Here is a 24,711-nt window from a genome sequence, read left to right on the forward strand (position 1 = left end):
GCTCCACTTCAAAGTATGGACTCAAGGACTCCAAGAATGCACAGGAAGAGAGGGTTCTGAGCACACCAGAGATGCCTAAGAGATTTATCTATAGGACACACAACTGCCAGAATTATTCTTTTGATTCAAAGAGTCTGTCCCTCCATTAGATTTAGTGTTCCTTCCCCCATAGAATTATTGTTTGCAAAATACAAAACAGAACCATCTCAGTTAAGTCTGGTGAAAAGAGTTTGTGTTTACTTCATTAGGTTTTATGGGGTATAAGCCAAACTCTGAGATTGCTTTCCTCTTAGCTGAACATTACTTAGCAACAAAAAAAAATCTGTTGTCTGTACCTTTGTAGGTCAAGGTCTGGAGTCTTTAAGGCTAAATAAAATATGCATTGAGGAAAAGGAGTGAAGGAGAAATAATTAGCTATTTCTCAATGCTGGCGTAAATTATGTAGGTGAAGGTACTAGTTAGATGGACGCACAGAAGGTGAAAAAAATGATTATTTCAGCATGAGCTTGACTTAGAAACCTTATTATAGTTTATTATACACATTAGTCTCAGAGGTAAAATTTTTCATTGATTAATTTAAAATGTATTTTTATATTCTCTAGTTTATTTTATTTTTATTTTGAGACAGAATCTCACTCTGTCACCCAGGCTGCAGTGCAGTGGCATAATCTCAGCTCATTGCAAACTCCACCTCCTGGGCTCAAGCAATTCTTCTGCCTCAACCTCCTAAGTAGCTGGGATTACAGGTACATGCCACCATGCCAGGCTAATTTTTGTCTTTTTAGTAGGAATAAGGTTTTACCATGTTTGAGGCCAAGCTGGTCTCAAACTCCTGACCACAAGTGATCTACCCAACTCGACCTCCTAAAGTGCTGGGATTACAAGTATGAGCCTCCGTGCCTAGCTGATTTATTTTCATATTTAATTTTAATGAGAAAACGTATTTTTAAATAAAATACACTGTCCATTTGTAGCTGTCCACTATGAACCCAAAAGGGTTAAAGAAGGGTACATTCACAGGGGAGAGTATCCTGTGTGAGACAGGAGTCGGCCTCTAATTGGCTTCCTGGTGACTGTGCAGCTCAGCATTCACACCCCTAGCACTTCCAACCCTCCCTGCTGGGTCATGCCCTATCATATGTTTAGGAATTTCCCAGGCAGGGGAAGCACCACTCAGCCCTGACTCACCCACTGCCTAGTGCAAGGTGACATGGGCCACTCTGAATAACTCCACAACACTCTGCAGAATCTTGGCTTTTAAGACAAAAATGAGGACAGAGTTATTTCAACATATTAAAGTTATGTATACATGGTATTGGCTTGACCACCAAATCAACTAAAATGAGAGCAACCAACAGATCATGTTAACAGAGTGTCTCTGAGATGAGTGGTGACCCTTTGTGCTTGTGCACTAGGACAACATGCAAGTGTCTGCAGGAATCTGCACATCCTACCCATGGCAACAAGGATAGGGTCTGGAGCCCAGGGAGACAAGGGTGGGTGGAGGGACCCTGATATTCCCATGACGTCTGCCCCTGTTCCAGTTTATAGCATGGACCCGAATCTAGTGAGCTTGCCCACAGGATTCCTCTCAGCCCCCAGAGGAGGCCTCCTTCTACTGGGGCTGTGGGAAAGAACAGTTCAGTGACCTTTCCCAGCCTCTCAGCATCAGCTCGCTGGGAAAGCTGGGTGGGCAGAGGAGTCTCCTGAGGCTGGAGAAATTCAAGCAGAGACACCCTAGGAGGAGCCAGGCAGCTGATAAGAGCAGAAACGTTATTGGGAGCCTCAGCTACAAATCTGGAAACTATATATTTTCAGTGTTATATACATGGGTATTCATCTATCCATTCATCCATCCATTATCCACCCTTCCAAGCACCCAATCCTATGAATGTTCATTGAGTATCTGCTACAAGCCAGTTTCTTGGTGTAAGAACTCAGAAAGTTGTATCTACTAGAAATATGTTAATATTCTATGCCTTTAAAAATGTTGTATCCAACTTCGGAATGAGCCTTCCTCCCAATTTCCCATCTCTGCTTGTCAATTTCACCAACTCCTTTCTGTCCCTCAAGACCCAGCTTAAGGGCAGTCTGCTTGCTGTGGCTGCCATGATTTCTCCTTGGTGAAATCCACCAAGGGGCTGGCTCCTTGGTGGATATGGCCACCGCACCTGGTTGTCATAAACTCAGTAGCCAGTGACCATACTGGGTTGACACTGCTCCCAGGATGCATCCTCCCTCAACTCTAAGTTTCTTTCTGACCTGGATCATAGCACTGCATCTGTGTATACCCTGTAAATAGTACACAGTCGGTTACTCAAAAATGTTTCCTGAGAAATGACATGAATGAAGAAAGATCAGTTAACCAACTCTTTGTCTCCTCATTATTAACAAATAATCCCTGAAGGGTATTTCTAGTATGTGCCAGGCCCCTGCTGGGAGCTGAGGTTGCTGCCATGAGTGAGACCACGCCAGGAGTCCCTGTCCTCGTGGAGCTTCAGATAAAAGTCAAGGCAGTCTCCCAAGTCACAGATCAGCCCTCAGGATGGCCATGACGTGTGGGCTGAAGACTTTCTGTGGGTTCTGGACAGGAGAGCAGGAAGTGGGAAGCTCTGGTAGAAGTGTTTTAGGTGCTAGGGACCCTGAGCTGTGGCAGGAGAAAGGCAGAAACAGGGGTTTGAATATTAAAGGGAAAGATGGAGGAGCATTTCTGGCATTGTCAGAGCAAAAGCCCTGGGCGGGGGCTCTTTCGGCTCATTTTCATGACTCTGTGCTTGCTTGGGAATTCAGTGGAATGAAAAGCCAGGCCTCAGGAAGAAGACCCAGACAAACAGCTCTGCTAGGCCCACAGGAGAGAAGAGTTTGCATCTTTGGAGGACTTAATTAATGAGGTAGACCCTTTATGACAGAAGACGTGGGGACCAAGAACTGGCTTGGCAGGCCCAGGGTCCAGGAGTTGCACGTTTGATAGCCGTGACCCTGGATGACCACCTGATAGTACATGGAGGCCATGTCAGGGAGGGCTGCGTCCATCAGTGGCCCGGGAAGGGATCAGCCTCCAGAAGGAGCTGATGGCCACTCCAAAGCCCCAGATATTTCAGACCACATTAGAAAGGCCAGCTTTTCCATCAGGCACAACAACTAGAGTCCATATCCTTCGAGTAGCTCATAGGAAAGTTTCAATTCCTTTTACAATCAGAAGAAAAAAACATGAACACAATCTAGCCTAGATGGTATTTGTCTTTCCCCAATGCACTGGGGCAGACAAATGTGCCCAGGGCCCAGGGAGGTCCCACTGTGGCCCGGCCTATCAGATCTTTTTATAAGGACAACTAAAGCCGCATGCTTGTCTGAAAGGAGGGCTGAGAGAAGGGTCTTAATACTGCTTGGAATGATTTAGGATTTGGTTTCAGGTCTGCTGGAGAGAAGGGGTTTCTTTTTTTTTCCTTTTTCCACTCTGGGCTAATCCAACAGGTGATGACATCACACGAGACATTTATTTATTTGTTTGTTTACTTTTGAGACAAGGTCTCTGTCACCTAGGGTGGAGTGCAGTGGCCTGATCATGGCTCACTGCGGTCTTGATCTCCTGGACTCCAGAAATCCTCCCAACTCAGCCTCCAGAATAACTGGGACTACAGGCGTGCACTGCCATACTTGGATAATTTTTGTATTTTTCGTAGGGATGAGGTCTGCCTATATTGCCCAGGCTTGAGCTCTTAGGCTCAAGTGATTCCCCCTCTCTGGCCTGACAAAGTGCTGGGATTACCAGCATGAGCAACCATACATAGCCAAGACATTTATTAAGAACACAGATCTCAAACATGAAGCCAGGTTGCTGCGTGAGGCCTGGTCAATTAGAAGACTCTCCAAGGCCCTTGAGTTTTCAGATGTTTTGTAGATTACACAATCCGCTTACCTGGGCAGGGCAAAATGTTGCATTCCTGGTATTCCAGAGATGGGCCAAGGCAAGGCATTCCCCCATACTTGGGTTCGGGGTTGTTGCAAACACGCTTCCGGTTCCGAATGCCCCTGCTGCAGTCACGGCTGCACTGTGACCACGACGTCCAGGCTGACCAAGCCCCGTTGACTGTGTGGGCAGAGTATCTCCCAGCACGCAGGAAATCCCCAGAAAGCCCTGCCAAGGAAACAGGTGAAGTGTGATTCTGTTACAAGTTTCAGAGGAAGCACAGTCCATGCTGACTTTCATTCTGTATCTGCCGTCTGCCTTATTTCTAGAACTACCCTCTCACATTCCGTTGAGCACTTTTTACACTTCAGTAGCCAAAAATCAGTGATGTGACAGCCTCTTATCTCTCAAGTTACTATGAAATAAGGTTGAAATTAAGAACTCCATGTGAATGTGGTGAACCTTTACACAGTAAATAATAGATTCTGTATAGGTAGTTCATTTACTTTTTGAAGACACTTCTTACAAAGAAAATACAACTTTCTCACTTCCCTTGGGAATTCTACAACAAACTGCCCTCAGATACAATGGGTAGAGCCTGCCCTCAAGGACCTCCATCTGGAAGAAGGGAAACATAATTCAGACATTTTCTAAACCTATTCTTTCAGCTGTTAACCTTTCAAAGGTGAATTAATGCTGGTGAAAGGGGCCAAGTCAACTGCTTCTGGATCACAGGCCAGAGAAACTCCTGTCTGCTCGGTGGAACTCATGCCCTAGAACTGAACACAGCACTGAGTGACTTTGCCAAATGTTTCTATGAAGTTAAGAGCACACTACCTAACAAAATGTGTTTTCCAAGGAGCCAAGAGAGGTGGCAGCAGCAGCAGGTGGGCTGTGGGTTGAGTGGGGAGTTGCTGTGGCAGGAATCACAGCCAACAGGCTTTGAGGACATATTGTGGGTGATGTGTACAGTGAGCACTTTCACTTGTTAAGTCATGTAATTAGCCACAGTCAAAATTTTATGAAAATGTCTTTCCACTCACAATACTAAAAAATATTCAATACTTTTCTCAAATGTAGGCAATGTGACATAAGCTTTAACAAATAACTCTAAAAGTATGCAGTAAAGTTCTAGGGAAGTGTGCTCAGAAGACAAGTGTGCCAACAGCTCTCAGTGTTGTTAAGCAACTCTGTTGTTTACTTAGAAAATCTGTTTCTGAAAGGATGGCAGGATACTCTTCAGAGAAATTGAATTACAAGTGTCTTTCTGTGATAAATTAGTATTCTGTGGTGAATCAATAAAGAAAAACTATGCACAAATCAAGCCTCATTTTATGTGGTCAGAGGAAAATGAGTCCCATTTTGTGTTTTCAAGATATCAATACCAAAATGTGAGATGGTCATGAGAACTCAAAGCCATTAAGATACAGGAGGATAAAACTCTATGCGCACATATGTTTATGGAGGCACTATTCACAATGGCAAAGACTTGAAACCTGGCCAAGTGCCCATCGATGATAGACTGGATAAAGAAAATGTGGCACATATACACCATGGAATACTATGCAGTCATAAAAAAGGATGAGTTCATGTCCTTTGCAGGGACATGGATGAATCTGGAAACTATCATCCTCAGCAAACTAACACGAGAACAAAAAAACAAACACTGCATGTTCTCACTCATAAGTGGGAACTGAACAATGAGAACATCTGGACACTGGGAGGGGAACACCACACACCAGGGCCTGCCAGGGGTGGGGAGCTAGGGGAGGGAGGTTGAGCCATGATTACACCACAGTACTCCAGCCTGGGCAACAGAGCAAGACCCTGTCTCAACAAACAAACAAACAAAAACCAAAACATTTCATGGGGCTTAGTCATTTAAAAAGTTATGTGGGATATACTTATCCTGAAAAGGATTCATGGGATATACTTGTACTAGAAAAAAACTTCTAAAAGATAACTGAAACTTGCATTTAAATTTTGTGCTTCATCTCACCACCCTAGGTGGAGGTCACAAGATCATCCTTTATAAAATGTGCATATTTAAGTCCTCAGTTATCTTTCTCTTGGTATTCCATCACATACCTTCTCTTCTAAATACAGGAAGAGTTTACAAAATTAAAAAGAGTGACTATTATTTTGTTACCCATTTTTCTAGGTGGGTGGTATTTGTTTAAGTTGTACGTTTATTCACATAAAACACTGTATGGAAGCAGACTCTTTTTATTTGCTTCAAGGAACAATGAGCTTGGGTAATCACTGAACTACAGTGAGCAGTGGTGTGAGGGGAGGAGAGAGTTAATGTCAGTGAGAACAATAGGATGAGGAAGCAGGCTTGTAAAGCAAGTCGCTCCTGCTGCACCGTCTGGGCCTCTAGGCATCCAGGCTGTTCACCGGCTCCCAGGAGAAGTCATGGTGATCTGTGACACGAGAGCAGCTGGTGGCTGTCACGCAGAGCCGCGCTGTTTCAGAGCCTTCCCTGTGGCAACACCAAGGAGATCTACCAAACCTCCATGAATTTATCCCACAATAAATTCTGTCCAACATGGCAACACACCAGCTCGGTGGCACTTGCCCAGGCTATCCACTCTGGGTATAAGACCCCTTCTCTATAAATGGTGGCTGTCATTTCATATTGGGAGAATAAGGTAGAATCACCTGTGCAAAGATGCTAAGGCATATCTAAGAATGGCCACAAGATATAACAATCACTGTTCTCATCAAACTGTGTACCAAGGACCCATCTATGAGTATCTATTTCCTTTTCTGTTGGTATCTTTTCCTTTGGAAGAGATTTTGCCCAATTAGAGGAGACTGAAAAACAGAAATGAAGAACAAAGCAAAGCATCAAGCTCTTAAGGACCACCAGGCTCAATTCCTTTTTCTGCAGTTGAGATAGCCGAGCTCTAGGGAGAGAAAGTGAATTGCCCCAGGTAAAAGGACCACTTGGTGTTAGGGCCAGGCAGAGGCCAGATCTGGTTTCTGCCTCAGGGCTTTCTCCATGCTATTACTATGGCATTCAAGGGCTTTACTCAATTATGAGGAGCAAAGTGATTTCAAAGAATATTCTAGTATCCTTACACACTGTGCTTTTTACAAAACAGAAAAATCCTTTTATAGGTACAAAGAGAAATGCACTTCCATAGCCTTTGTGAAGTTTTGGGATAAATAAAGAAAAACCTTTTTTCAGCTTACATTTTAGTGCCAGAAGATGTATGAAAGATCACTGATGCTTCCCCAGTACATTTTCTGATACTAAATAAATCTCACACAAATGATTCCGGGTCTATAATAAATATAATGTTATCTGGGGGCCTGATTTCATAGTATCACTTCAATATCTAACTTCTTACAGTAAGGCTCTTTTCTTTCAATTTGCCCTACAGTCAGTTGTGCTCTACAGGGATCATTGTTTTCAAGGCTGCTAAGCCATAAATAACCAAAAAGAAAAATGCCCCCTTGCTGTTTATGAACTTAGAGATAAGATCAAAGGCCCTTCCATGGAAGTGGGTCAGTCCCCACGGAATCACTACTCACCATCTGTGGAGCAGCCACTGGTGCCATCACTAGAACAGTACCGCATTTCGATTCTCTGTCTTCCCACTTCCAGCAAATTCGGATCAGGCAGGCGGGCTTTGCATGTGTATCGGAATCGCTGCTCGTAGTGGCCGCCATTGTCAGAGATGTTGACAGGCGTCCAGGGTGTCCAGGGCGTGGTCTTCTTCAGCTCAGGACACGGGTTGGTGTTGCAAGACTGGTACTCCTGGGGAGAATGCACAGACGAGTGTTACCATACGAGGTAAACACAGCAACCTCACCAAGGGCTCCTTTCCTTTAGGGAAAGATAAGGGTCTCTAAAACACCAGCTCCTAAGACATTCACAGCTACTGTACCGGACTAAAAACACATTAGGCATTCAACAGAATGCTCAGTGTTCCAGACATCTCCAAAAGGAATCCGCACAGTCTCTCCTGTGTAAACAATGGGAATGAGACAACAAACTTAATTGCTTGTGGGAAACAACCCCACCGATCCCATAAAAATCATCTTCCTTTCACTTAATGAGTAGCTGAAAGTACCCATTATTCCGATGTTAAGTGTAGTTATTTTCTTTAAAAGATTGATTTGTAAACCTCATAATATTCAGTTTGAGATTAACGGATGTTTTATCTGGGACCTGGGATCACAGATGTGAGGTGTTAGAGTGGTAGGGGAGCCACAAGATAAAATGATGCAAGAGACTTTTTTTACATATAAGGTTTCCCATCATCTCACAGCTAACACCTTCAAGGCCCTTCTCAGCTTCTCCTGAGAGTACACTAAAATGTAGGTTCTGCTCCCTCCCTCCCAGGTACCTCCCTTGTAACCACAGGTAGGAGGATCCTGGGTAGCTGAACATGCAGTGGCTTTGGAGGTCTGGCAGGTGGAGATGATGAAAATCTGCCTGGAGCACCTACTGATTTATTTGACAAGCATTCTACATACAATTGCTGCAGACACAGAGCCCAACAGGAGGGATACAGTAGTTGACCTTGGATGCAATGTGACATAATTTCTCCATTTTACACCAACGGGTTTCACTGGAGGGAAACCCATACACATAATACACCTAGTGGTGGCCACAGGATTAAAGATTTTTAACAATATTTTATTAATAAGAATTAAATCACTCCTTAAGCTTTATCATAAAATTTAAAAAAAATTGCTCTATCATTCCTCCACCTCTTTCAGTTGCAGATTTTGATACTTATCTCCACAGAGCTAAATGTGAATTTGGGTCCTTTTGGTAAACCCTTTGAATCTACAAATTCCTTTGGTTTTAGAAATATTCTTGATTACTTCATTTCATGCTCCCCCTCCATTTTCTTGCTGCATCTCTTATCTTTTGGATGTAAACTCATTTATCCCTTTTTACATTTCTCATCTTTTATCTCATAGCTTCCATATCTTCATCTTTTGCTCTAGTTTCTGGAAGATTTCCTCAACCTTATCTTCCAAAACGATGATTGAAATATTCATCTTATCTACTTTACATTTTAAATTTCCAAAAGCCCTTTTGTGTCTTTTTTTTTTTGTTGTTCTTGATTATTCCCTGTTATTGTATGCTATTCTTATTTTTTTGGTCACACTACTTTCTCCAATTTGAGTACACTGATGATTTGAATACACTGAGTACTCTGATGAATTATTTCAAGGTTGTCGTTCTCTGTAGCTTCTGTATCTTCTAACTGCTGAATTCCCTTTGCTTGTTTGGATCTCTATCTTTCTTGTTAGATTGTTTCTTCTGTGATCTGAACATTCTTTGTTTTCTGCTGTGATTTAGAGTGGAGGGCTAAAAAGTTTAACTGGAAGGTCTGAGCACAGAGAAGTCTGTAGACCTGGTCAGATCTGGTTGAGATCTTTAACCAGAATTTAAGAATCTTTGTCAGAATCTTAAACCTTTCCTGCTGGACTCTTCAGAGACCCCTGAGAAGACTGCTCCAGTGTCTTGCCTGTCTGGATGCTGGAGGCTGAGCCATGGAGGATCTGGGAGCCGAGTGGAGGAAGAGGGCTGAACTCTCTGTGTCCAGTAGACAGCCACTTATCTTACTCTGCCATTCTCAGTTTTGAAGCACCCAGTTAACTGAGCCCAGTGCTCAGAGGTCCAGAGATGCTCTGTTTTCCTCTCCAGAAAATAAGCTTCCTAGCATCTGCTGGACAGAGCAGGTCTAGTCCCCTTGGTGGAGTGGGAGAGAGGTATGGAGGTCTGACAACTTCTTAAACAGAAGTCACCGTATGTTATTTTGCCACTAACAAAGAAAATGGGCCTGCAGATTCCTGAGCTCTCTGAGGGGTCTGTGGTGTGAACTGAGATGATTCTTTTCATGTATGTGCTGGGGGTCCCCAAGATCACTCCAGTTTCTATGATTAGATAGCAGGATCCATAGGACTCTGTATGCAGCAGCGTTCTCAGCTATAATTTATTACAGTAAAAGACTACAAAGCAAAATCAGCAAAGAGAAAATGCACATGGGGTAGAAGTGCAGACAAAGCCAGGCGGCACAACCAAGAGTCCTCTCTCAGCGGAGTCACGAAGGATGTGCTCAGGTCTCCCAGCAGCTAGTTGTGATGATATACAGGGAAGCTGGTCTACCAGGGAAGCTCACTGGAGACTTGGTGCTCAGGGTTTTCACTGGGGTTTGGTTGCAGAAGCATCCTTGCTTTGCATGTACCAAAAGTCCAGATTCCCCCAAGGAGGCTTTCAGTATACACCACATTGTTTGTACAGACAATTTAAGCACAGAGAGCCGCTCTGGCCATCTGGGAATGGTAGAAACCTTCCTGAAATCCAGATTCCCAGATGCCAATCAACAGCTAGCCTTGCAAGCAGGCCTTTCTAAGAATCACACGACTGGGCAGCATTGTCTTCCACATAGTTCTCCTCTGCTAGATGTGAATTCATGCTGCTTCGATGTATTTCCAGATTCTACTTTTTAAAAACAATATGGTTCTTTCTCTTTTTTCTGACTTCGCGCATTTATGCCTTGAAAAATCAACCCCTCTAACACTGTATTAGTATGTTTCCAGCAGGATAGAAAGCAACTTGTGTGTCCACGCCACCAACTTTACCTGGGAACCTAATACAATCTTTATTTTGTACCGTTTTAAATACTCTAATTAGCTTTCTTTACTCACAATGCATTTATTTTTTATTTTTTTTTACAGCGGATAACACTCAGGATTTTTGTGACATCATAGGCTTTTAACAGAAAATATGTAAAGCGATCATCGCTGTTTCTTTGATTTAATACTCTCTAGGCATTCCTCCCGGCCTACATGATCTCTACATCAACAAATACTAGAAAGATAGATGACTTCATTTTCTTGTGTTTATAGCATCTTTTATTATGGCATCTTTTGAATGCTGCCTCTTAAATGAAAAAGCCCCGATGAATGCCATAAACCCAGTCATGTGAAAAGCCAGGCACAACACATGTGTGATCTCTTTCACTTGGAATGAAAACCACATGACAGGAAAGCCATAAACCCTTGTCTTGGACCCTCTGTGCCTCTGGTGTGGGGATGCTGTCACCTCTGGATTGAGAATGTCACATGCCACTGCCCTTCCCTCCCTCACTCCGAGCCAGCCTGGCCAGGTAAGCATCCTGGAGCTCCTTGCTGAAATGGGCTCAAAACATGTGCAGCTTGGCCATGAGTGGTGGCTCACATCTGTAATCCCAGCACTTTGGGAAGCCAAGGTGGGTGGATCACCTGAGGTCAGGAGTTCGAGACCAGCCTAGCCAACATGGTGAAACCCCGTCTCTACTAAAAATACAAAAATAGCTGGGCGTGGTGGTGGGTGCCTGTAGTCCCAGCTACTCGGGAGGCTGAGGCATGAGAATTACTTGAACCTGGGAGGCGGAGGTTGCAGTGAGCCGACATTGTGACACTGCATTCCAGCCTGGGCAGCAGAGTGAGACTCCATCTCAAACAAACAAACAAAAATCACGTGCAGTTTATGGGCCTCTGTTTGAAAAGTGCTGGTCTTTAGGTCTTAACAAATGCAGCATAACCTATAAATTAGTAAAATCCTGCGCCTTCATAAACAGATTTAGAGGATACCACCAATAATTCTTAGGTTTCCCACACTGCAAACTTCATTCTTTCTATGGAGATGAAGTTTAATTTTTGAAATGTATGAGGGGCAAATGTGTTTGAAAGCTGGCTCAAGTGTCTGCATTGGCATCTGTGTGTTGATCCCAGAGGTGGGCGCAGCTCACGGCTAAGAAAGATCAGTTTAGTCTCTTCAGATCTAAGCCTCCAACAACAGTCTGTTCTTATGTTCTTATTTTTTCATGGTTCAAAGTTTAACATGAGACTCAGAATTTCTCCTTTCAAGTGCTTTTTGATGTTTAATTATGATACATTCACTTGAAGTATCAAATTATGAAATGGTGAGAAATGGTATGGCCAATTTGTTTTATCTTAATGAGCAAAATCATGAAGTGATTTAATTCTATTGTGATCACTTATATGGCTTAACTGAATATGTATGTTACAATTTACTAGGGAACTGCTGCTGTGACTATCCAAATGTAAATGGAACTTTAACAACACTGCACTTAATACTAAAGAGATAAATGATTTTGAAAAGGATTTCAGGAAGCTAACTATTATGATTTGGCACCTAAGGTTCTTAATATTCTGGTGGAAAATATGAGATAAGAATGCTTACTAAAGCAATTATAAATAATTCCTCCAAATATGTTCCCCATGTATTATGTATTCCAGTCAACAGTGATAAAAGCACCATTTAAATGTTTAATCCTGCAACCTGGGAGACACTGCTGGTTCTCTCTTACTTCCATGCCAAGTTCTACAGTCATGGCTTCCTGTGTTCCTTCTGTCCTCTCCATCTTAATTGCCTCTTCTAATTCAGGCCCCCATCACCATAGGCCTGATTTAGAGATTCAAAGCATGTAGTTCCCTAAAGCTTAAGTGCCTATTTATAATTCTGCATCCACTAATAGACTGTCAAAAGCAAGAACTTTGTCATGTTTATTTTATATTACCAATCTTGAGCATAGTAACACTATTTGGTAAGTGGATAAATCATATTGATTAAGTAACAGATAAGCCTATTGAGATGAAATTTGCATACATTTTGGGAACAGATTTAGATAGTTAAGTGGGACCTCCTCTTTTGCTGTTTACTTTTCCTTTGAGAAAATTAAAATATCTTATATTTCATACATTGAAAATAAAGTAGAGAGATGGAGACAATCCAAGCAGGATTTTGATACCACATGCTCAGAGTGAAGCACAAAAATTACCCTTAAAGTCATCTCATCCACAGCTGAATATGTAAACCAAATTTATTCTCATATGGAATACTTATGGTTTCCATATACATTTATCAAGTTCTCTTTCAGGAACTAAGCTTGGCCTGCTGAGACTGAAAGCAATTCACATAAGAGAAATAACAAAGTAATTGAATTGTGCTTGCAAAGAGCCAAAACACTCAAGTATCTACATGGAAGTAGAACCATGCTCCCAGGAGCCTGTAGCAAACAGAACAAAGACTGACTGGAAGTTCTGGAAATTAGTTTAGTTGTACCCAGTAAGGAAGGTATATAAAGGAATGTGGTGCATTCAAAATTATATGGTCACAGAGTGTCTTCTGCTTCCCACCAATATGGAGTAACAGAAACTGGATTAACTCTTTTATCCAAATAACAAAAAGTTATATTAAATAATGGTTCTTAAAGTACTGGACTTCAGGCAATGAAGGTCAGTGATCACTAAGTAATGGGAGACAAATTAGGGGAGACCCATGAGTGCCACAACCTACAGCCTTGAGAAGGTTCCCAGGCCATGGCATGGGGAGCAGAAACCCAGGCACAGGCTAGAGACTGAGGAGACAGGTTTGGGAGCTGGAGAATGCCAAAGTGGCTGAAATTATTGGAAAGGAGAAAGTTGCACAAAATGAACACACCAGTGATGTGCAAAAATCACCCATCATTATTTCAATTGAGTACAAAGCAGGTAACAGAGGTTTTGACTTAAAAAATCAGCAAGTTCATGTGAGAAACTACACAGGAGTAGGGAAAGATCTGCCTGAAATGATCAGAGGGAACACTGTGTTACCCACACAGGACCAGGAACAGTGCTTGCTTCAAAGAGCAAAACTAAAAGACCTCATAATTCAAGGGTCATTGGTTGGATACCAAAAGGGGCCTTGCTTCCACAGTGGGGAAAAATTACTGCAGACTAAATGTGGCTTTGATCCCAAGTAACTAAGACTAAAAGCAAGCACCAAAACCATCAAACTGTTTTTACATGACTTAATTATGTCCTCAAAGAGAACCTTGGCAAATTTTTAGGACAAAAAAAGTGTCTACCAGTTTAAATTCACAATGTCTTGCATCCAATCTAAAATTACTGGATATGGAAAGAGGCCAAAAACACAACCCGTAATGAAGAGAAAAATCAGTCAATTGAAACTGATGCAGATATGACACAGATAACAGAATGTGTAGTCAACAGCATCAAAACAGTAATTATAACTGCATCCCATATGTTCAAGGAAGACCTTGAAGAGATAAGGATGAAATAACTTGCAACATACTAGCTGTAACATACAAAACATTTGCAGATAATTGCAAATGAGACAGTATCTCCCAAGTCATTCTATGAGGCCAACTTTGATATCAAAACCAGATGAAGACAGAAGGAAAGAAAACTACATGAATGTAGTTTTCTATTCTTCATGAATGAGTATTCCTCATGAATGTAGTTGTTAACATTCTTAAAAAGACTTTAATATATCAAACCCAAAATATATCAAAAGGTTAGTACCTCATCATCAAGTGGCTTTCATGTCATCAATGAAACACTGGGTTATCATTTGAAATTCAATTAATGTAATTCATCATATGAACTGTACAGAAGTAAACTCATATAATCTGAATAGATGCAAAAATTATTGGATAAAAATCAAAATTAATTCCTTATAAGAACTCTCAATCAACTTGGAATTCAAATAAATTTCCTAAATCTCATGAAGGATATCTATTAAAAACCTACAGACTGCATCACTTTAGTGGTTAAAGCCTGTGTGCTTTCATCCTAAGATGAGAAACAAGGCAAGGACGTCTGTCCTTATCAATTTTATTCAAGATTATCCTGGAAGTTCCAGCCAGTGCAATCAGGAAAGAAAAAGAAACAAAAGTCATCCATATTAAAAGTAAGAAGTAATCATATTTTTACTCTCAAACAATATGATTGTCTATGTAGAAAGTGTTATGGAGTCTACCAAAAAAAAGCTACTAGAAGTAATAATTTATTAAGGCTGCAGAACACAAGATCAATGTAAATATAAAATATTATTTCATTCCCATGCACCAGCAACAAGCTACCGGAAATTAAAATTTTAAAAGAACACTACTTATAGTAGCATCAAAACATAAAATACTTAAGATTAATTCTCAAAAAAATATGTGCATAACTTTTACAGTGAAAGGAAATGGAATCACTACAATCCTAATTATAATTCCAGGAGGCATTTTTGGTAGAAATTAACAAGCTAATTCTAAATTTCATATGGAATACAAAGTATCTAGAATAGTCAAAATATTTTGGCAAGGAAGAACAAAGTAGGAAGACATACTTTCTAACTTCAGGATTCATTATAAAGGTACAATAATCAAGATGCTGTGGTGTAAGCATCAAGATAGAAAGACTGAGCAAAAGAACAGAATGGAAAGTCTAGGAATAGACCCACCTGTCTATGGCTTATTGATCTGTTTTGTAAATGTGCAAAGGCAATTCAATGGAGAAAGCATAGTCTCTTCTGAAAATGATGTTGGAATAATTGAATATCTGTATGTGAAAACATGACTTTTGATCAATAACTTGTTCCATCTATGGTAATTGATGTAAGTGGATCATAGCCCAATATCTAAAACCCAAGAACTCCCAGAAGCAAACACATGAGAACACCTGTGGGGTCTTAGGTTAAGCAAAAATTTTCTACATAAAATACCAAAAGCATCATCCATAAAATAAAAAACCAATTAAAATGAATTAATCAAAATAAGAAGCTTCTGCCCTTTAAGGATCACTGTTAAGAAAATTAATGATGAGCTATATAGTCTGAGAGAAAGTATTTGCAAATCATGTATCTGATAAAAAGACTTGCACCCATTATGTACTTTAAAAGTTAAAACTAGAGTATAAAAACTAACTAATAGAAAAACTGCTGAAAGATATGTATAGGCATTTCAACAAAGATATGTGATGGCAAAACAAGCATATGTAAACTTAGAAAAAGGCAAACTGAAACCACAAGTAAACCACTACACATGTATTAGAATGACTAAAATTCAAACAACAACAGAAAAAAAAATAAAGCCCCCAAACCCAAAATCCTGTGACAGTATCAGACACTGATGAGGACACAATGCTTTAGATTTACTCAGACAGCCCAAATAAACACCCAGTGCGTGTATCTGGATCTGGCCCACAGAAGGGAAAAAGACTCAATATTCAGAATGCTACAAGACAAACTCAATATATGCCAGTTACTCTGAAGACAGGTTGATGATTTAGAGATTTTAGATATTCCTGGTTTCTTTCCACTACTCTTACTAGTCATACAAACACAATAAAATACAAATGTTTTGAAAAAGATGTGAAAACAATATTATAACCAAAAAGTTGAGTATTTCTAAGTAGAAATTAATCACAATCCCACTGTTCTATGCAGTAACTCCATTTCTGCAGGTTTGCTCTATCTCACACACTGCTGACAGCACTGTAAATGGCACAAGCCATTTGAAAACTGTTTGATACTTTCCTAAGAAGTCAAATGTATACATGTCACATAGCCTACTCATTCCATTCCTCTATATTTACCCAAGAGAAAATAGAACACATGCCCATACAAACACTTGTACCTGAATGTTCACAAAAGCTTTATTTGTAATAGTCAAAAAACTGGAGACAACTCACACGGCCATCAGCAGAGGGATAGCTAAACAAATAATCTTATGGAATATTACTCAGCAATTAAAGGAAATGAACTCTTAATATACAAAACAACAAAGCATCTGAAAATAATTATACACATAAAAAAGCCAGCAAAAAAAAAAGGTGTGACACTGAAGAATTCTATTCATATAACATTAGGGAATATGAAAACTAATGCACAGAGACAGAAAACAATCAGTGCTTATCTGAGACTAGGGAGTACTGGGAGGGGTATCAGGAAGGTGTTGCAAAAGGAAATGAGGAAACTTGGGTTGATGGACATGTTCACTATCTTTATTGTTTCAATGGTTTTATGAATGTACGAATACCTTAAAACTGATCAAAATTTTATCGTCTTAAACATGTAGTGCATTGTATGCCAACCATACCTCAATAGAGGTACAAAACTGTATGGTCTCAGAAAAACAAGCCTCTTTCTAATACATGGTGGCTTCTTTGACATTTAGAAATTATATCTTGAGGCCAGGCATGGTGGCTCACGCCTGTAATCCCAGCACTTTGGGAGGCTGAGGCAGGTGCATCATGAGATCAAGAGATCAAGACCATCCTGGTCAACATGGTGAAACCCCATCTCTACTAAAAATACAAAAATTAGCTGGGCATGGTGGCATGTGCCTGTAGTCCCAGCTACTCAGGAGGCTGAGGCAGGAGAATTGCTTGAACCTGGGAAGCAGAGGTTGCAGTGAGCCGAGATCGCACCACTGCACTCCAACCTGGTGAGAGAGCGAGACTCCATCTCAAAAAAAAAAAAAAATTATCTTGAAATCATGTCATTTGCAGCAACACGAATGGAGTTAAAGGTCACTATCTTTAGTGAAATAAGTCAGGCCCCAGAACACAAATATCACATGTTCTCACTTATATGCAGGAGCCAAAAAAAGTTGATCAGATGAAGGTAGAGAAATATAGTAAATAGAGTTTGAGAGATAAGTGGAAGAGAGAGAGGAGGATGAAGAGAAGTGGGCTAAAAGGTAAAAACATGTAGCTGGATAGAAGGAGTAAATTCAGTATTTGATAGCAGAGTAGGGTAACTATAATTAAGCAGAAATGCATTGTACTTGGGTGGTGGACACCCTAAATACCCTGACTTGATCACATATTATATACATGTAAAAATATTTCACGTGTACACCACAAATTTGTACAAATAAAAAATGGTATCCAAAACAACTGTGAGTTTATACATACCTGCATATATTAAAATTATCATAATTTTTCTCATGGCATTTATATTTGGTTATTTAGGACTGAATATGAACAGTATTTGTAGATAAATGCTTCATAAAGCGTGCACCATCCATTCCATTTTTACTTTCCACCATATATGTCCAAAAAATGATGTTATTTTCTACCACATAGCCAGCAGTGCATTGACTATACATTACGATCTTTGTGTGTGTGTGTGTGTGCGCACGCGCGTGTGTGTGTGTAGCCTGTGCATATTCCTCATTCTTTTAAAATCACTTATTTCCCTTCTAATCAGTTTCTTTGGTCACAGTGCTTTTTCCTGCTGGCACAGGCCTTTGAACATGAGGAAGTTATCATACAGTCACCTTCCATGGGATTTGGAGAAGTGTGGGTGTCAAGGGGTAACTTAGGAGAACTTGGCTTCCAGGACTGTTTCTTAGTTACTCACCATCCAACCCTCTGCAAAACATCTTTAAATGCTCATTAATATCTCCCAACAAATACCGTATAAGAGGACAGACAAGCTGATCTCCTAACACCAAAACATCTTTGCAATCCACAACCTTGCTTTAGACTTACTTAGCCATCCCATATAAACACCCAGTGCATGTATTTGGATCTGGCTCATAGAAGGGGAAAAGAGTTGATATTCAAAATGCCAAAAGACAAACTCAGTATACGCTAGTTACCCTGGAGAGAGGTTAATGATTTAGAGTTTTTAGATATTCCTGGTTTCTTTCCACTACTTCTACTAGTCAGAAAAGCACAATAAAATACAATAGAAATGTTTTGAAAAAATGTGAAAACAGTATTGTAACCAAAAAGTGAGCATTTCTAAGTAGAAAATCATCCACAGTCTCACTATTCTATGCAGTAACTGAATTTCTGCAGGTTTGCTCTAAGTAGCTACAGTACTCTCTACATAACTTATCATGCATCATGAACCTTCATTATGCCACTTGTTTGTAAGGGGGTCTCCCAAGCATGTGAGCTTCCCCAGGGCAAAGCCTGGGATGGATGCGACTTCATGTCTCACCTGGGTAACTGACACCCTCACTGGCTCAAAGTGGGGAGCAACTGAGCCAAAATCTCAGGGGCTTTTGAATGGACGCATTCACTTTCAACCTGTAGCCAACCTGTGTTCTTCTAAGTGCAGAAAGGCAAACACATACTCCTTTGCTTTCTTGCTCAAAAATGATGTATGTATGTGCACACACATATATATGTGTGTGTATATACAAAAATGGAGCTGGCTTTCCTCCTTACACATTATTTTAGGCATTCTTTTTATAGCAGTCTAAAGTTCAGGAGAATAAGAAAATCAGTGCTGTCACTGGAAATCTTTATTACAGAGGCTGTGATTTGTGGGCACTTTTGCTTCCATAAACTTACATCTCAAATGAGAAGATTCATCTATTTATTTTATTGTCTCACTGTAAATTCTTTAAATTCTCACTCTCTGAGAGCAAAAGCCAGGAATTCAGATATATTTTTCCTAGCAAATATCTTGCAATGAGAGGAGTAAGTACTTTTAGATAGAAGCAAATGCCCGTCCTTTGGGAAAAGTTTCCTTCTCAAGCTAATAATTGAAATCGGTGACCTTGGGCAGAGAGACATCTGCCTTTTATTTCTAATCTTCCATTTTTAAGTGAAAAATGTTTAAATATACTATAAGTGCTTGAGAACATGATGATAATTTGTACAGATTTTAAGAGTTCTTATGAGGAACTTTGGAATCATTCAAATACATAACAAAAATCAAAGTGAGATTGTGTTATTTAAGATTAAGGCTTCAGCAGGACTGTCATGAATTTGCGTTTACAATAATTCATAGGGACATTTACCCCAGATTCTTTTAAGGACAAAAAAAAGTGGCAAATATTGGTCTGCCTTCTGACCAGAAAATTTCAGTTGGGTATGTACACACATACACACACACACACACACACAGACACACACACACACACAGTCATACATATGCAACAATAAGAAAAACAAGATTTAGAAAAAAAATTCTGCCTATAATAATAGGATTTGTGATGGTTACAGTCGCATAAACATACTTGTATAGTACCAAACTGGCTCCATTTTTTTGGCAAGAAAATATAAAATAAAATTAGAATAATAGAGTACTTACGGCAGATATAGGGTAAAACCATACTCATGCCCTTGGGAAACCATCTCGTTGATAAAAATATATATTGCGTTAAACACTCTTCATTCAGCAGCATAGGCCACTAATAGTAAATAGTTTTCAAAGACCTGATGATTAGTCTATGATAAGTTAATATTTTCTGTTTAAATTGATATCTAACATTTTTAAGTTTTGAGCTTTTGAGAAATATAAAAAATATAAATATACAAACTATAAATATAAATAAAAATAAATGCGAATCACATGGCTTAAATATTTACCAACTTGCTTTTTATCTGAAAATTAATGGCAAATAATTTAAATACCATTTTCCTCTCCTAAATCATTTGGATGCCATTTAAAATTTTTTGCTTTTAAAAACTAACACTCCTTAGCAAATGCAAAAGAATGGAAATCATAAACAGTCTCTCAGACCACAGTGCAATCAAATTAAAACTCAGGATTAAGAAACTCACTCGAAACCACACAACTACATGGAAACTGAACAACCTGCTCTTGAATGACTACTGGATAAATAACAAAATTAAGGCAGAAATAAATAAGTTCTTTGAAACCAATGAGAACAAAGACACAATGTACCAGAATCTCTGGGACACAGCTAAAGCAGTGTTTAGAGGGAAATTTATAGCACTAAATGCCCACAAGTAGGAAGGATCTAAAATTGACACCCTAACATCACAATTAAAAGAGCTAGAGAAGCAACAGGAAACAAATTCAAAAGCAAGCAGACGACAAGAAACAACAAAGAAAGAGCTTCTGCACAGCAAAATAAACTATCATCAGAGTGAACAGGCAATCTACAGAATGGGATAAAATTCTTGCAGTCTATCCATCTGACAAAGGGCTAATATCCAGAATCTACAAAGAACTTAAACAAATTTACAAGAAAAAAAACAACCCCATCAAAAAGTAGGTGAAGGATATGAACAGACACTTCTCAAAAGAAGACATTTATGCAGTCAACAAACATATGAAAAAAAGCTCAACATCACTGGTCACTAGAGAAATGCAAACCAAAAACACAATGAGATACTATCTCATGCCAGTTAGAATGGTGATCATTAAAAAGTCAGGAAACAACAGATGCTAGAGAGGATGTGGAGAAATGGGAACAATTTTACAGTGTTGGTGGGAATATAAATTAGTTCAACCATTGTGGAAGACAGTGTAGCAATTCCTCAAGGATCTAGAACCAGAAATACTTTTTGACCCAGAAATCCCATTACTGGGTATATACCCAAAGGATTATAAATCATTCTACTATAAAGACACATGCACACGTATGTTTATTGCAGCACTGTTCACAATAGCAAAGACCTGGAAACAACCCCAAATACCTATCAATGACAGACTGCATTAAAAAAATGTGGCACATATACACCACGGAATACTATGCAGCCATAAAAAGGATGAGTTCATGTCCTTCGCAGAGACTTGGATGAAGCTGGAAACCATCATTCTCGGCAAACTAACACAAGAACAGAAAACCTAACACCACATCTTCTCACTCATAAGTAGGAGTTGAACAATGAGAACACATGGACACAGGGAGGAGAACATCACACAGCGGGGCCTGTCAGGGGTGGGGGGCTAGGGGAGGTATAGCATTAGGAGAAATACCTAATGTAGGTGACAGGTTGATGGGTGCAGGAAACCATCATGGCACATGTATACCTATGTAACAAAACTGCACGTTTTGCACATGTATCCCAGAACTCTTTTTTTGTTTGTTTTTTTTGAGACGGAGTCTCGCTCTTTCGCCCAGGCCGGACTGCAGTAGTGGCACAATCTCGGCTCACTGCAAGCTCCGCCTCCTGGGTTCATGCCATTCTCCTGCCTCAGCCTGCCAAGCAGCTGGGACTACAGGTGCCTGCCACCATGCCCGGCTAATTTTTTGTATTTTTAGTAGAGACCGGGTTTCACCGTGTTAGCCAGGATGGTCTCGATCTCCTGACCTCGTGATCCACCTGCCTCGGCCTCCCAATCCCAGAACTCTTAAAGTATAATTTAAAAAAACTGAAGTAACTTAGGATGAAACAAGTGTAGCATCTTCTTCTATCGTCTTACTCAATTGGTAAAACTCCTAAAGACCTCTCGCAAAGACTCAGGGGTAGCAATGTAGTTTGCACTACCCAGTCTTCTTGTATTTCATGAGGCATATGGTGTTGTGAGTCCTCAGGGTCCACAGGTGAACAGTCCCGCTTAGAGCCTTCAGAGCAGCTGGTCCATCTTCTTCCATCACCTGCACCGACTCCTTCATTGTAACGCAGCTCTGATCTGAGGGGTCCTCTGATGGGAAGCACCCACTCACACACCTGTGGTGGGGAGAATTCTAAGAAACCCTGAGATTCCCACCACCTGGGTGTCACGCTCTGCATAATCTTCACTCTTGGAGTGTTGGTGGGTCCTGTGAAGATGATGGGATAGTCACCTTCTTAATCAGGTTACAATAATCCACAACCTCCTCGTACCTTACTAGAAAGAGATTTTCTTTTGCTGGCTTTGAAGAAGGAAGCTGCCTTGTGGTGAGTGGCCCATATGGCTACGACTAAGGGCAGCCTAGGAGCTGAGAAAGCCACCCTCTAGCATATAGCCAGCAGGAAACACAATACCTCAGTCCTAAAACTGCAGGCAACTAAATCCTACAAATACCCAGTGAGCTTGAAACACTCAGTGAGAACCCTGAGCCACAGAAAAGACTGTAGCTCTGGCCAACACCTCAATTTCAGCCTGTGAGACATTGAGCTGAGGGCACAGTTTGAATTTTCCCAGACTTTGACTCACTGAATGATCAGATAATAAATACATGTAGTATTAAACCACTGAATTTGTGCTAATTTATTACCTAGCAATAAAACCCTAATATACATTTATGTATGTATGTGTATATACATACATATGTGTGTATATATCTATATCTAGATATAGATATACAGATATAGATATAGATATAGATATATACATCGTTTCCCACTGGCAAGGAATTTTCCAAATGGAAGACTCATTATCCTCTCGCTATGATATTCTCCAATGCTTTCTCATGAAAAAGTTTCAGTTAAAAAAATGACCATTACTTATTATTAATGGTACATAGGCAATTTGAGGTGTTGATGAAAGTCCTGCAGGTTATCTAGGAAGGTGAGGTCAGTGGTTAAAATTCATGTTATTTTAAGGTGCCTGATACTATTCAGAATTCACATTTTTGAATTTAACTTTCCAGAATAGTGATGAACTATGCATGTGTTGACAATTTGTACTTCAACTTTAACAATTCCATTAAACTCTGAATTTCAGTCCACTATTTTTGGGTGAAATGTGTTGAGTAAGTATCTTCTGCTTTAAGGGAATTCACAGAACTTAAAGTGGTGTTCTCTTCCTTCCAGGGAAGAGTTTTTGCTAAAAGGCGACTCCACAGGGTACTAATGAATGCTACAGGAAAAGCATCTGTTGTCAGGAAAAACTGGGAAGCCTTGGGTTAAAGAAAGTTAAATGGGTTTCTCCAAATGAGTGATCAGAGCTGCTCTTGGAGCCCTTTTTCTCAGAGCTTCTTGCAAATGCTGCCAGGGAGAATGCTATCTGGAATCAAACCAGTTCTCAAAAGATGTGAGAATTTTGTTGTTGTATGACAGATTCTACAATCGATTTACTGATTTAAAAACTGAAAGTAGGGGTGTATCCCTACTGTTTCGAAGTTGTATAGAAGTTACCCTTCTTCTGCCCAATGTAAACAGAATTCAAAAGATTGAGGATGGAGTCTTATGTTCATAAAATCCTTAGCCCATTGATTCTGTATTTTAATGGGGAAAATTGTCTAAAATATCCACTCCTTTCAGACTGTTGGTAGGTGACTGAGTTTCCAGTGACTACCTAAGACAGAGAGAGTTGATTCTTCATTAGGGTTGACGTCTTGAAAACAATTTTCTTACCAGTTAGAATGGCCATCATTAAAAAGTCAGGAAACAACAGGTGCTGGAGAGGATATGGAGAAATAGGAACACTTTTACACTGTTGGTGGGACTGTAAACTAGTTCAACCATTGTGGAAGTCAGTGTGGCGATTCCTCAGGGATCTAGAACTAGAAATACCATTTGACCCAGCCATCTCATTACTGGGTATATACCCAAAGGACTATAAATCATGCTGCTATAAAGACACATGCACACGTATGTTTATTGCGGCACTATTCACAATAGCAAAGACTTGGAACCAACCCAAATGTCCAACAACGACAGACTGGATTAAGAAAATGTGGCACATACACACCATGGAATACTACGCAGCCATAAAAAATGATGATGAGTTCATGTCCTTTGTAGGGACATGGATGAAGCTGGAAACCATCATTCTCAGTAAACTATCACAAGGACAAAAAACCAAACACCGCATGTTCTCACTCATAGGTGGGAACTGAACAATGAGAACTCATGGACACAGGAAGGGGAACATCACACTCCGGGGACTATTGTGGGGTCGGGGGAGGGGGGAGGGACAGCATTAGGAGATATACCTAATGCTAAATGATGAGTTAATGGGTGCAGCAAAACAACATGGCACATGGATACATATGTAACAAACCTGCACATTGTGCACATGTACCCTAAAACCTAAAGTATAATAATAAAAAAAAAAGGATAGGATTTGGAATAATACAAAAAAAAAAGAAAACAATTTTCTTCTCTGAGTTCACTCAGAAGCGGGCTAGTCAGTCTAAAGTGTGATGCCCTCTGCTTACTCCCAAGTTCATTGTTCTGTGTTATAAGCAGGAGAGTCCACCAAGGTCTGCCCAGGGGTTCTACCCCTTTAATCCCTAACCTAGTTCCTCCACTTTCTCATCTGTAAAATGGGATAGAAAGAAAGTCATCCACAATGCTAATTTTGAAGTGTTAAGTGAGATAATGTGTTTATAGTGATTAGCATAGAGCCT

The 24,711-nt window shown here is 40.2% G+C and overlaps 1 protein-coding gene across 1 annotated transcript in view; it reads right to left on the reverse strand.

The window, feature by feature from the left end:
- SEMA5A (semaphorin 5A) overlaps nucleotides 1–24,711 on the reverse strand; it is a 502,481-nt gene that overhangs the window by 22,570 nt on the left and 455,200 nt on the right. The window contains exons 17-18 of the mRNA XM_003263156.3: nucleotides 7,451–7,676; nucleotides 3,920–4,138 (exon numbers count right to left, since the gene is read on the reverse strand). Coding sequence (XP_003263204.1) covers nucleotides 3,920–4,138; nucleotides 7,451–7,676 — 445 coding nt within the window. The remainder of the gene's footprint in view (nucleotides 1–3,919; nucleotides 4,139–7,450; nucleotides 7,677–24,711) is intronic.

Source organism: Nomascus leucogenys, chromosome 6 (assembly GCF_006542625.1).
Source record: "Nomascus leucogenys isolate Asia chromosome 6, Asia_NLE_v1, whole genome shotgun sequence".
Classification (NCBI taxonomy): Eukaryota; Metazoa; Chordata; class Mammalia; order Primates; family Hylobatidae; genus Nomascus; species Nomascus leucogenys.